Here is a 12,889-nt window from a genome sequence, read left to right as displayed (position 1 = left end):
GGCAGTGTGAATCAGGGTGGGAATATGGCAGTGTGAATCAGGGTGGGAATATGGCAGTGTGAATCAGGGGAGGGAGCACAGAAGATGAAATGTTCCTTGTAAAGTGTTTCGTGTAGTGTATGGTATGCAGCAGGTATTCAGTAGGAACCTCTCATGACGATGACGACGATCACAGCAATGATGATTTGTTTTTAAAGATGTCAGTTCTCCTTAGTGTGTAAAGGGTCACATTATGTCCCCTCATATATTTCTTGGCAATTTATACGCCTTTGTTTTCATTTGGAGAAGTTAGTGAAAAGGGGTGTGAGGCCCACAGAGTTCTGCAGGTAAAAAGCAGAGTCAAGATTGGGCGTCCCTACAGGTTGCTCTCCCGGACTTCAGGTTTTCCCTCCACCTCTCGGCCTTACCCTGTGGTTCTGGCAGGACTGGCTTTAGCCTAGGGCCTGGGCCATCTGTGTCTTTTCAGGACCTCAAGAGTAGAGTTCCCTCATGGGGCTGAACTCTGAGCCTAAAACTCTTGGGCAAAAGAAAGGAGGGGTGAAAAGAAGGGAAAGAAAGGAAGATGATAATTTCCTCGAAGGATAAACATCCGATTTTTTTCCTTTACCCCAAAATAAACATGCTAGCCACAAGGAATTAAAAGCAGAAGAGGAGAGGATGTCTCAATTTGGGGTTGTTCTAGCAAGCCAACCTTCTATTTATCCTAGGCCCGGGCACCAATCGGAGCTGCCAATTACACTCTGCACCTGGCATGGTAAGGGTTATGGAGAGAAGGTTCCAGGGAACATGGAACCCAAAAAGTCCCTTTTGTGGCTGTCTCCCATGACACTGCAAATGGAAACTTCCTTTTGTTTCTTATTTTAGCTCTGCTTGCCTGGTGGGGTAGAGGGAGCGGGAGGTTCCTTTTGCCCTGGGCTGGCATCAGATGTGCCGCTAGAACGTAAGAATTTACTCCCATTCTTTTGGGCAGGGATCTAAACCTAGTAATGGGAAGGGGCAGCATCCTCCCGAGTCACAGACTCAGTACCCTGCCCCGTCGCGTTCCTCAGATCCCAGCAATTGACAATTAACCAATGAGTTAAGAGTGTGTTCCACAAGGTGAAGGTTCAGCTGAGGCCCCTCTCCCTTGTAGCCATCATGGGGCATGCCTAGCTTCATCCTGTCCCTTTCATCTGGAGATCTCAAAGCATCTTGTACGTGAGTCACCAGTGCTGCTGTGTCTCGGCCAAGGTCTCCACATCTTATTAAATTTTGGAGGGAGACTGATTGAGGGGGATCTTGAAGGGAGTAGAGAGGACTAGGGTGGGGGTAAAGCAGCTGAGGAGCTATGGTTTCTGCTGCACACGAGAGGAGCAGAGACACATTTCCAGGGGTCCTTGGGCAGCAAAGCCAAGAAACATACAAGAAAATCCAAGGCCCTTGGATGATGAAAACCCTTTCCCCGTGCACACCAAGGAGCCTACTCAGAGATTCTTAGAAGTGCCATCTGATTTTTGTCACCTGTCTTTGCCCAGCTACTTATCATTGCATAATTTCTTACTGTTTGTGGGGATTCAAGTCCAAACATGGTTATAAGGGTGGGCCTGGCCTTTGTCTGCCTATCTGGCCAATGTCCTTCTTGCATACTTCATTCCAGCGACTTCATTGGCCCTTTGTTTTCTGGAAGATGCCACACACGTTCCTGCCAGCAGCTTGGGGGAAGCTCTAAGGAGTTCTCTGTGCCCCGTCTCTACCCCATATTCCAGTTCCAGCCTCAAACACCACTTCTTTCACAAGGCCTGGCCCTCTTGCGCTCTCGCCGGAAACTAGGCCCCGTTTACAACCTCATGACACTAACAGTTTGCTATAACTTGATTGTTACCATCTGATGATTACCACCCCCCCCCCACTCCAGATTGCTAAGCTCCACAAGAGTAGCACCTCTCCCTGTCTGCCCTGGATCTAGCATGGAACCCAAATTTCCTAAATGAAGGTTGTTGGCTGTTGGAGCGGGAAAGGTCCATGATCAAAACCCCAGTTTCCACTACCTCTTCTTCCTTCCTCACTGCCATAGCTGGGGAGGTGAGGCTTTAGGGAGGTCACATGATTTGGCCACTCAGGCCCTGGGACCAGGTCTCCTGCCTGTCAGCCTGACTCCCTTGCATTTGTATGGGATCCTCAGGACCTAGGGCTAGACACTGGTCCAGTCCTCCTCACTGATTTTCTTTTCTTCTCTCCTTTCCCTCCTATTCCCCTTTCTTCTTCCTCCTCCTGTGTGTGCGTGTTTACGTGGGTGTGTGTGCATACGCCCACGTGTTTGTGCATGAATGTGAGGTCAGAGGAAAAGCTCAAGTATTGCTGTTCCTCAGGCACAGTCAGCATTTTGTTTAAGACAGGGTCCCTCTCTGTCTTTTCCCCTCTGTTTCTCCCCCTCCCCACCCCCACCTCCTGGTTTTTTGAGACAGGTTTTCCTGTGTAGCCTTGGCTGGCTTTCCTGGAACTTACTCTGTAGACAAGGCTGTCCTAGAGATTTGCCTGCCTCTGCAAATCTCTTGGGATTAAAGAAAAGTATGGGCCACTACTGTCCAACTAAGACAGTCTCTTATTGACCCAGATATTGGCCAAGTAGCCTAGGCTACTGGCTAGTGAGCTCTGGGGAACCTGCTTGCCTCTGATTTCCTTTCTCCTATTACGGAGCTTTTTACGTGGGTTCTGGATATCCCAACACTGTTCCTAATGCTTGCAAGGCAAGCTCTTTATTGACTGAGCCATCTCCTCAGCTCTTCTTCCCTTGTTGATTTTGAAAGGAATGCAGGTTAGGAAGCAAATTGCTAAGCCCTGGGTAACTTTGTTTTTCTTTCCTTTCTTTGTGTATTTTGTTTTTGTTTTTATTTATTTTTATTATTATTATTATTATTTTTTTTGGTTTTTCGAGACAGGGTTTCTCTGTGGCTTTGGAGCATGTCCTGGAACTAGCTCTTGTAGACCAGGCTGGTCTCGAACTCACAGAGATCCGCCTGCCTCTGCCTCCCGAGTGCTGGGATTAAAGGCGTGCGCCACCATCGCCCGGCCTTGTTTTTATTTTTATTTGGAAGATACCAAGAGGAGATTCTGTCTCCAGACCGTCTATAGTGAATCACATGACATGGGCACACACCTGGAAGGTAAAGTTCTCAGCTCAGTGGACAGCTCTATCTTTCACTGAACTTGCCTTTGGCCTCGTTCATTCAATAATCCGGTGGTGCAAACTGCCCATCATGTTCAGTCATGAACTGGGTGCTTGTTTCGTGATTCTGCAGCCTGTGGTCCTGCAGAAATTTCTGCAGTCTCCAAGCACCTAGAAAAGGCAGACAGACCACAGAGAGACAGTTGGAGATAACCACGGACTTGAGGTGGCTTGACAGGGGGTGCTCAGGTCTGAGTGGATAGAGGTACCCTTGGTCACTGAGCTAGGGAGTACATACTGCCTGAGGAATCTTCTGGGCCCTATCTTTAGGAGGGTCTGGATGTTTGGAGAGCCCCTAACACGTGACAGATGCCTGCTTGCTAGAGGGTGATGGTGACACAGCTCAGTGAGTTAAAGCCACCTTGGGTTTCCTTCCCAAGGGTCTTTTATTTAATATACATTGCCACCTTCTCACCCCAAGTAGAGAGTGTCAGCAGATGGCTGTTGAGCGCCCCACCCCCTCCTCTTGAAGATCTTCTGACTTCTGAATCGGCAGAATACTGTTATCACACCCTCTCGCCCTAGCTGTTGGGGCTGAGATTGGCGAGAGCCTAAGGACTTTCTTACAGTGTTCTCCCCTTCAGCCCCAGGACATGGCTACAAAACAGGACTCCTCCTTGAGGTGAAGGGAGAAGGGCTGTCCTCAGATCCTCCATGGGGATCGAGTACGGGAGATACGCCCCCTGCCTGGAGCTGGAGAGTCCTACTCAATGCCGAGGCCAGAGGGGGTCTCTTCTGAGGGGGTGTCAACCCAACAAGGTGTACCTCCTGAGACGAGAGTGAAGGGGTCTTGTGTATAGCTCCACAAACGGGTAGGTTTGGACTTCAGATAACAAGTAATTTGCTGTATGCCATCTCCACCTACTTCATGGAGTATACTTCTGCTAATTTTTTTCTTTTCCTGTTTATTTGGATAACTGTGATTCACATGTGCCCCACAGTGTTTGATTCTTGTAGGGTTAGAGGCTAACTCAAGATATCTTTCTTGGGTGGCAGAACACCCAAAGAAGGCCTCGTCCAGAGTACAGACAGGCAGTGGCCAACATGCCATGGTGTGTGGAGCCAGGTGTCACTGAGCTCCAGATGGAAGATGGCCTGGAAGTCCCTGCACAGCCTCACCTTAGAGTCATAGGCCACTGGTGGTCCTCAGTTAGATCCACAACCGCTTTTATAATGAAAATGAGATGAAGTACATACAGGTTTCTTTTCGGCTTACCTCCCCTCCCTCCCAGGTGAGGTTCATGTTTCAAAGATCTTCCGGAGGACCGGAACACTTTTATAATACCAGCTCCCCAAAGCTATGATGATGATAATGCAAACAGTAACGATAAGAGCACACCCCTGTAGTGTTTCCTAGGAGCCTGGCATTATCACAGAAGTACATACATCACTTCATGTCACTTCTAACGTGGAGGACTGCGATTATTTCGGCTCACAGATGGGAGGGGGTAGGATGGGGTGCCAGGATGGGGATACAAAGCCTTGCAAGGTTCCTTCAGCCCAACTCAGTAAGTGCGTGTTTGACTGAGTCTCAAGGGCTGAAGAGTTAGTGCTCATCTGACTGTCTTGGAAAGGTGGCTGAGATTGCTGCCTGCTGGCTTGGCCCATAGATAGCTTCTGACTAAACTGGGCAATTCCATGGTGTGGCTTTGTGTCACTGTTCTTTTGTGCACATGGTGCCTGGCAAGAACCCCTGTACCCCAGGGCTGGAAAGAAATTTTGGTAATCTGTCCCTTGGAAAGCACATGCCCGTGTATCTCTGTGTGCATGGGCATGCATGCCTCCTTCCCCCCCACCAGTGTGTGTGTGTGTGTGTGTGTGTGTGTGTGTGTGTGTATGTGCCAGAGAAGGGATCTTGGGTTAAGTAGTGTGTGGCAGGGATGAGGGGACAAGGTGGCGCTCCTCTTTCCTCACTGAATATGACAGGCAGGAGTCTGGGTGGCAATGAGGGAATTGAAACCCATCACGAGATCAGAGCAAGCTGGTAGAAAGAAATCCCCTATGTCCCCGAGAAAGGCCTGGCTCCCCTCATGAGGAGCTGTCTTTTGTGTGAGCTCAGAGTGTCCTGGGGTAGTTAGGTCCCTTGTGGCCATATTTCTAGCAACCCTGTGGCTCTCAGCAGCTCCACAAAGCCAGGACCTGGGCCAGTCTCCTGCTGTCTCTTCCTTTGGCTCAGCAGGGACCCCCTTGCACACCCCCACTTGTTTCCTGCCACAGAGGACTGGAGGAACTGACCCAGAGCAAGCTCTAGAAGGAAGAGGGGTGAGTCAGGCCCTCGGGGGCATGTGGAGAGAAATGGAGAGCTGTGGCTTCTGTGGTCACTGCTCAGAGGAAAGCCCCTTCCTGTAGGGCACTGCTCTGTCTCGGAGCTGCAGGAAGAGGGCGGGGCCACTACCCCGGTAGCCCTCAGCATTCTTCTAGGGACGGGGCATGGTGGAGAGTGCGGCCTCTGGTGTTTACATCCTGAGCTGCCCGGAGGGAAGCGCTCAGAGGCTGGTTGGTACTCCTGCTGCAGAGCCACACAGATCACATGCAGTTTGGTCTCTGCACAACCCTAGGGCAACTCCTTTCATCCCACAGAAGCGGCTGTAGCAGCTTTGTGGAGAGGCCACTGCTTCTGCTAAGAGCTGATGGAGAAGGGGTTGGCCAAGGTGCTGATATTAACTTGGTTGTGGAAGGGGTCTGGGGGGCAGACAGGGCAGGGAGCACAAGGAACGCCTATCTAAAGCCTAGAGGAATCTGAGCCACACTCGATGCCTGACCCCACACTAGACATCAAGGTCAGGATAGTTGAAGGATCCTCCCTTCAGCATCCAGGAGAGGGGCTAGTCCTCTGAGTTTCGCTCCCAGGGAATGCCACGGCTTGCAGGTTTGGAATGGCCTTGGTGGTAGATGTCGAGGGTCACTTTCTCCTTTCTGGGTCCTGAAACTCTGCAGCAGGCTTTTGCAGTTTGGAAGTGGCAGCTGCGCGTGCGCGTATATCATCCGCAGGCTTTGGGGGAATAAGATAAGCAGTTCATCTCCTAGAGTTTGTTCACCCCGAGTGAAGAGAATCTCGGTGCTTGCCCCATTTATGTAACACAGGCAGGGCCTCCCTGGGCCTCTCCCGGGCATAGGTGGTGAGAGCTGCTTCATCTCTTTCTCTGGCTTCATTCCTGACCTCAGTGAATTTCTGTGGTCACCTCATGAACATTGCATTAAATCAGCCTTGGTCAGGGAGGCCTTGTCCAGTAGCACAGCTTTGTAGCCGACTCCTGACTGATGCTCACCGTCCCTGCAGCAAGCCCACTCTCGGATTTCCAGCCATCATAGGTCGGTGCTGCCTAGCCCTGTTCTGGTGAGACACAGTTCTCATCTGACTTTCCATTTGGTCCTTTCAGCTTTGGGATGTGGGGTTAGGAGGCTGAGGGAGGCAGCTCCCACTCAGGTAAGGCAGAGAATGAAAGACCAGGTTGTTAGCTGTTGACTTTGGCCTCCTGTTCCGGTCAGTTCATACAGGGACCTAGGCACCTGGCTTTTAGCTGCCCGCCGAGTCCCAAGGCAAGCAACTTGTATCTAACCAAGGTGTCTAGCCCCTTCCCTGGCCTTGCTCTATCTACTCTCCCTTTTGGGACAGCAGGGGATGGGGGCTCTGAAGAAAACAACACAAATTCAAGTCCAACCTAATAACTACCCTATGGAGAGCCTGGCTCAGGTCTGTAATTTGTTTGGCTCGCCAGGGCTGGATGCAGCGCTAGAAGTGCTGATGTCTTCCACAGAGATTAATGATGTCCTGGTGGTGGTAGGCGGGAGGCCTGAACCTTTTATTTTTTTGTGCCATTAAATGACATCCAGAGACTTTTGTCCAGGATCTGAAAAGCCCTCGTTCCATCACATCCAATTACTTCTGGAGAAGTATATTTGCTGAGTGGTTGATCCCGCTGGCTTGAGAGGCTTTGGGATAGAGGGACCACTGGGGCCTGGGACTTTGGTCCATATGGGCAGGAGGGAGGCTGGGCAGGGCTCATTGCGGCGAGGAGCTGTCTCTAAACTCTGTAGAAGAGAACCCAGGAGATCTGGAGAATGAGGGGATTTCTCATCGTTCAGCCAGGGGGCACTGGGGCCTCTTTCCATCTTGTAGCCAAGGGTAGTGATCAAGAAGGGATCGAGATGAAGGAATTCAGTGGCCAGGTTAGCCCTCACCAGTTTCTGTATTTGGTGGTAGCAATGACTGGCTGGAATTTGGGAGTTATCCGTGGGTTCTCCATGATCTACCCATCCTCTTTTGCTTTGAATGGACAATGTTTAGGCTGATTAGCACACATTGTTTCTCCAAGAGATCTACCTTGGGCCTACAGAAATTTCAGGGAGTTCCTGGACAGGGTGCCTGATTGTGTTCTGCCTAGGATGTTCCCAGCTGGGTGCCTGCCAGGATCCCAGAGGTACCGAGCTCTGCCAGGTGGGTGGTGACCTACAGAGGCAAAAGAGAGCTGTCTGCCACACAAGCCCACAGCGGGATGGGATCAGGGGCTAGGCCCTGGGGGATTCTGGGGCCAGGCCAGGTGAACCACTGTGGGAGGTCATGGGGGGGGTTGGGTTGAGCTGTTTTGTAGTGGGTCTGCCGGCATGTGTGTGTTTGTGTCTGTCTGTGTGTATGTGCTGGAGGGTAATAGTTTGAAGGTGGGGCTGTTCTCCAGATATGACCTCCCTTTTTTCTTGAGCCTCTTCCCTTCATACTCCCCAACTTCCTCTGAGCTTTAGCTTTTGCCTACAGGCAAAATGGGGTCCCTCCTAGCCTTGAGTACCACCACCACCTTTGCTTTGGGGCTCTGTTGCCTTAAGGCCCGTGGCCCTACAATGGCCCTGTCTCATTCATGCAGAGAGCTCCACAGGTGTTCAGACCCATAAAGCAAGACTTAGGAGCCATTGTATAGCAGGCCCATGCCTGTTCCTCCTCGTTGACCCTGGAATCCAGATGCCTGTGTGCTGGGGAGTTCTTTACAGCTGTGCAGCTTCAGACCGTAACCATTCCCGCTTGCCGTTTTCATCCCATTTTGCAACAGGTGAGCTTTCCCACCGAAGGTCCCTGGGGTGGTAACTCTCACAGCGACCCCATCCTGGACTTGTGGCCTTTGAGTGATTTCTGGAGCACGTGGTGGCATGCCATCTGTCATATCATAGAACATAGATCTTGAGACCCCCAGATTTACCACAAATCCCAGCCAGGTGTTGCTACTACCAAATGACTGCCAAGTCCTCCTATGTTCCCCCACACACGAGGACTTGTGTGGCTTGTGACAACTGAGGGCCAGTGGCTTAGGTGCAGTGTAGTGAAGACTATAGCTCTTTAGGAGTTTGACACTTAGTCAAAGGCAAGAAGGTCATTTTGTGTAAGATGACCCCCTTTGGGGCTCAGGACAAGATACAGTTACTTCCTGTGTGTCCCTACACCCATGCCCCGAAGTCTGGTGATCTGGAGGGGAGAGCGCAGTGTTGAGTGTGTTGGTGCCAGTGTCAAGAGCCATCTGCCAGGAGAAGGTTGGCCTGCTGTTACTGTGGATCTTTTATCGTGGGCTTCAATTTTCCTCAGTCGTTCAGGGGATGTCAGCCACTATCCTGCCTCCTGACATGGTGGGGCAAAGGAAAATGTCACAGAAGACAGGGTAGCTGGCAGAGAGGGCAGCCTGCTGACCTGGGGTTGGATGGGGCAGATGTGGATGTACAGAGGTTGTCATTGGAGGGCATAAGTACTCATAGAGACACTGCCTCCTCAGGTGTTGAAGGACGTCGACAGGGTGAGTATGTGGACATGGCTGTGTGAGAACGTGCAGATATGTGTGCGAATGGTTTGCAAATGTGTATATGTGGGTGAATCACACATACGCACACGCACACACACACACACACAGAGGCACACATGCGGGCACGCACGGTGACTTGGAGGCCACAGCAGGCTTGGTGAAGTGACAGATGATCAAAGGAAGGACCTCTTCTCTCAAGGAATCTCTAGTGTCATGATGGAAGCAGGATGGATGTGAGCAGAGCCGTATTCACTAACTCTGAAGAGACCCAGGCGGATGCTTGGGCACAACAGAGCACTAGGAGAGCTGACATAGTGAGGGCGCACTGGCAGGAGAGTGGAGGCAAGGCTCAGCTCAGAGGAGACAGCCCTGGATTACTCTGGGGCATGCCGGGGAACAGTCCAGGTAGGGGGAGGGGAGCTGGCCCATCTAGATTGGTAGACAGGGATGGGTAATATGTGGGGCCCCTAGGAATCTGTGTGTTGTGAGGCGTGGGGTTGGTGAGGGGACTGCTGTGGGATCAGTTGACTCCTCTTGTATACGGAAGTGGCTAAGGCTAGGAAAAGTGTGTGGGGAGACCATGGAGAACCACAGATCAGCCGAGGCTATGTTGAGGGTGCGTGCGTGTGTGCGTGTGTGGGTAGATATGTAGGACGGGATAGTCCACTGGGATGCAGAGAGTGAAAGTCCATTACATCCTTGGCTAGAGTCGCCTCGAGCTCCAGGTCAGGGCAACGCGTGTCCTTTGGGATGATGTCAGTGAAAAATGACCTGCCCTTGTCAGTACCTTCTTCAAAGTGTTCTGTGTGCTCCAGTTCTCGGGCTATACCAGGGCGACACACACATCCAAGGGAAGCGAGACTGACAGCTCTCTTTTGTCCTGTCGGCACTGGGCACAATTTTGTGCACAGCTTAGCATGAGGCATTGTCCTGGGAGTGCAGAGGGCACTGGGCAGTCATGGCAAGAGAGGATGACCGTGGCACAGGAGTGGCATCACGAAATCACAGAACTTCCTAAGCAGATCAGGTAGCTTGAGCCCCTCTAGATCCTCCCTGTGGAAACCTCACTTAGAAATGTCTGGAGTTGCCCCCTTCACTCCAGTCTGGTCAACACTCCCATTTGTGTGGCAGAACTCAGGCGAGAAGAGCACAGGAAATCAGGATTTCCAGGTCATTCCACTGTGGGATAATCCATTCCATTTCTATGAGATAGGAATCGAGGTGTAGGGTGTGAGGTGCAAGGTCACACAGTAATTGAGAGAGCTTGAGTGTTGAGATGTCCTTATTCTCTGAGGACATGTATTTGTCCTGAGTCACTGGACAGAGCAGAATCTTCGCCTTGAGCAATGCCACCTGCCACTTGTTACCAGTCATGGCAGGTTCAGTGGCAACCCATTGCCACATTCAGCCTGTCACAAATGAGTCCCCAAGAGGACCAGGCCCTGAGTAGGAATAGAACACAATTGGCTCTACTTTGATATATTTATTTTTTAAGTGAACTGTACCCGGCTTCACACTGGGGACCTTTCGGTTACTTGGGTTTCAAAACGGCTTTGCAAACGTTTCTTCTAATTGCCTAGCTCATCGACTCAGCCAGCTGTCTTCTTAGATGTCCCTTTGCCTAACTCCCAGAGCTAGCTTTACCTTTCCCCTTCAGCCTCTAGAAGCTGTCCCTGCCTGTTCACCCTGCAAGGGGCGGGGGCACACACATAGCATATGCTTCTAGCCTACCTACCTTTCTCATGGCTCTAGTCCTATGGACAGAAAATGAGATCAAGGCAAGCCCTGGGGCTTGTGTTCATTGGCAGGGCCCTATGCCCTGACCTGAGTGTTGGTTTTGCCTAGGGCTCTGTGAGTTCCTAAGCGCTGTCAGGTAGTGCAGAGTGTACCGGGCTCTCAACACTCTAAGTTACGCAAGGACCACAACAGTTTCTGCTTTTGCAATCGCCCTGGGTCCATCTCTGCTGGCCTTTTACTGCCTCATGTCTTCATACCTCTGGTGGTCTCTTGCCCCTCTCTCTGATGATTCAGATTGCTTGTTTCTAGAGAGCCACTTTCGTGTGCTTCCTCTCCCACAAACAATCTCTACTGACTTCTTGGGATTTGTCCACGAGCGCCACATTTCTGGTGGACCTTTCCTCTGTTTCTTCCTTTAATTAATTAATCAACTTAATTAATTGATTAACTAGGTTTTCTAAGACAAGGCTTCTCTGTGTAACAGCCCTGGTTGTCCTAGTACTTGCTTTGTAGACCAGGCTGGCCTTGAACTCACAAATCCACCTGCCTTTGCCTCCCAGCTTGCTTCCTATTTTCTCACTTGAAAACCACCACAACAACAAATGGCCAACTTTGCATCTTTGGTTTCCATGACCACGAGCTCTGTCTTCCCTCACTCAAGAGTTCAGATCTTCTGCAGGGCCCAATCTATACTCCACTCCTCCATGAAGCCCCAGGGCAAGATGTCGGTAGGTTGGATGTTGGTAGCACCTCTGAGCACCTCATCTTTCTGGAGAGGAAACTGAGGTCCTGAGAGGATTATTACCAGTTGGAAAGTGGAAGCAAGGCTTCCTCACCCCACAGTGAAACACCTTTGTTCTCTACCTGGGAGAAGAGGGGTGCTGTTCTGGAGAGAAAGAGACCCCGGGAAGGGATGAGACCAACCCCCAGTCCACATGGTATTATTGTGTCCCCGGAGTCAGAACAACGCAATTAAGGACTTAATTATAAGCCGTTCTGCACTGTTATTTAATCAGTTCCAAACCAGACTGTCAGCTCCTTGAGGGCAGGGAAAATCCTGTGGGCTCTGGGACTGTTTTCTCTTGGCACAAGGCTAGGCACATGAAAGGTACCCGTATGGTAGGACCAGAATCTTTGGTAGCCATGAAAACTACAGGAGCCTTATTCTGCTCAGATGCACGCGAGGAGCAAGCTTGAGTGTGTGTAAGGAATGCTGATTCAGGTAAAGATCCAGAGCGATTAACAGTGCTTTTGGCCTCATAGATGTGCCGTTTTCTAGCCTTGCTGTCTGTCCTAGGAGGCAGTCTCTGCCGAGCACTTGAGTCACTGTGTTTCTCGGATGTTAGGCTAAGTCCTATCTCTGGTACCTTGTCTCAGCAGAGCAAGGCAACGGCTTGGGCACACACTGCCCCCTCCCCTCCTGCCCCCGTTGCCGCTGTTCTTCCATCCTGTTGAGCCTGTTCAGAGCATTTTCCTGGTTAAGGCACTGGTGTTGGGCTCCTGGAGTCTAAGGTAGCGTGCTAAGGCACTGCCTTACCCTACAAGAATCGCACAGAATGAGTGGGAAGTGTGCAGAGGGCGTTAGCTCCTGGCACCTTGCAGCTACAGAACCTTGGTAGCTTCCTACCATTTTGGTAAGATGGGTACCCAGGAGGCTGGGGGAAACATGGGACTTCTTTTGGTCTGGTCAAGACATGTTTTTTTTTTTCTTTCTTCCCACTTGGTACCCAGATTTAAAAGTGTGTCCTTGACAGAGCTGTTTAAACAGACCCACATGTTGGCAAGGGGCTGGAGGCACCTAGGAGGGTTCATGGGTGGAAAAGTGGTACCGTCTTGGCTCCAGGGGCCGAGTCCTTTGTGATTGATGGCCCCTGCTCGGCACACATCTAAAGGGCTCCACCAGCATGCCGGTCCCATTCTGGGCTTCAGCTCCTACCTCTGGAGCCTCAGGCACAGGGTATGGGACAATACCTGTGCTGCTTTCCCAGTGGGTGGAAGTTAGTTGGGGTCACTGGGGGAGAGGAAATGGCTGCCCACGTCTGCCTTCCCACTCATCTTTGTACAGCCTGAGCCCTTTGTGTTTATGATTCTTACACTGTCCCCTGTGGCTTCTGCAGGACCTTCCCTCTTCCGAAACCTGGTAGGTGACAGAGTACACAGTGATTGC

At 51.1% G+C, this 12,889-nt stretch overlaps 1 protein-coding gene across 1 annotated transcript in view; it reads right to left on the bottom strand.

The window, feature by feature from the left end:
- Positions 1-3,101: 3,101 nt before the first annotated feature.
- Positions 3,102-12,889, bottom strand: part of Pebp4 (phosphatidylethanolamine binding protein 4) — a 223,706-nt gene continuing 213,918 nt past the window's right edge. Inside the window, exon 8 of the mRNA XM_005355558.3 lies at positions 3,102-3,316. Coding sequence (XP_005355615.2) covers positions 3,207-3,316 — 110 coding nt within the window. The 3' untranslated portion in view covers positions 3,102-3,206. The remainder of the gene's footprint in view (positions 3,317-12,889) is intronic.

This window comes from Microtus ochrogaster, chromosome 17 (assembly GCF_000317375.1).
Source record: "Microtus ochrogaster isolate Prairie Vole_2 chromosome 17, MicOch1.0, whole genome shotgun sequence".
Taxonomy (NCBI): domain Eukaryota; kingdom Metazoa; phylum Chordata; class Mammalia; order Rodentia; family Cricetidae; genus Microtus; species Microtus ochrogaster.
Note: the sequence above shows the minus strand (reverse complement) of the source record. Positions and strands in the feature narration are given on the sequence as shown.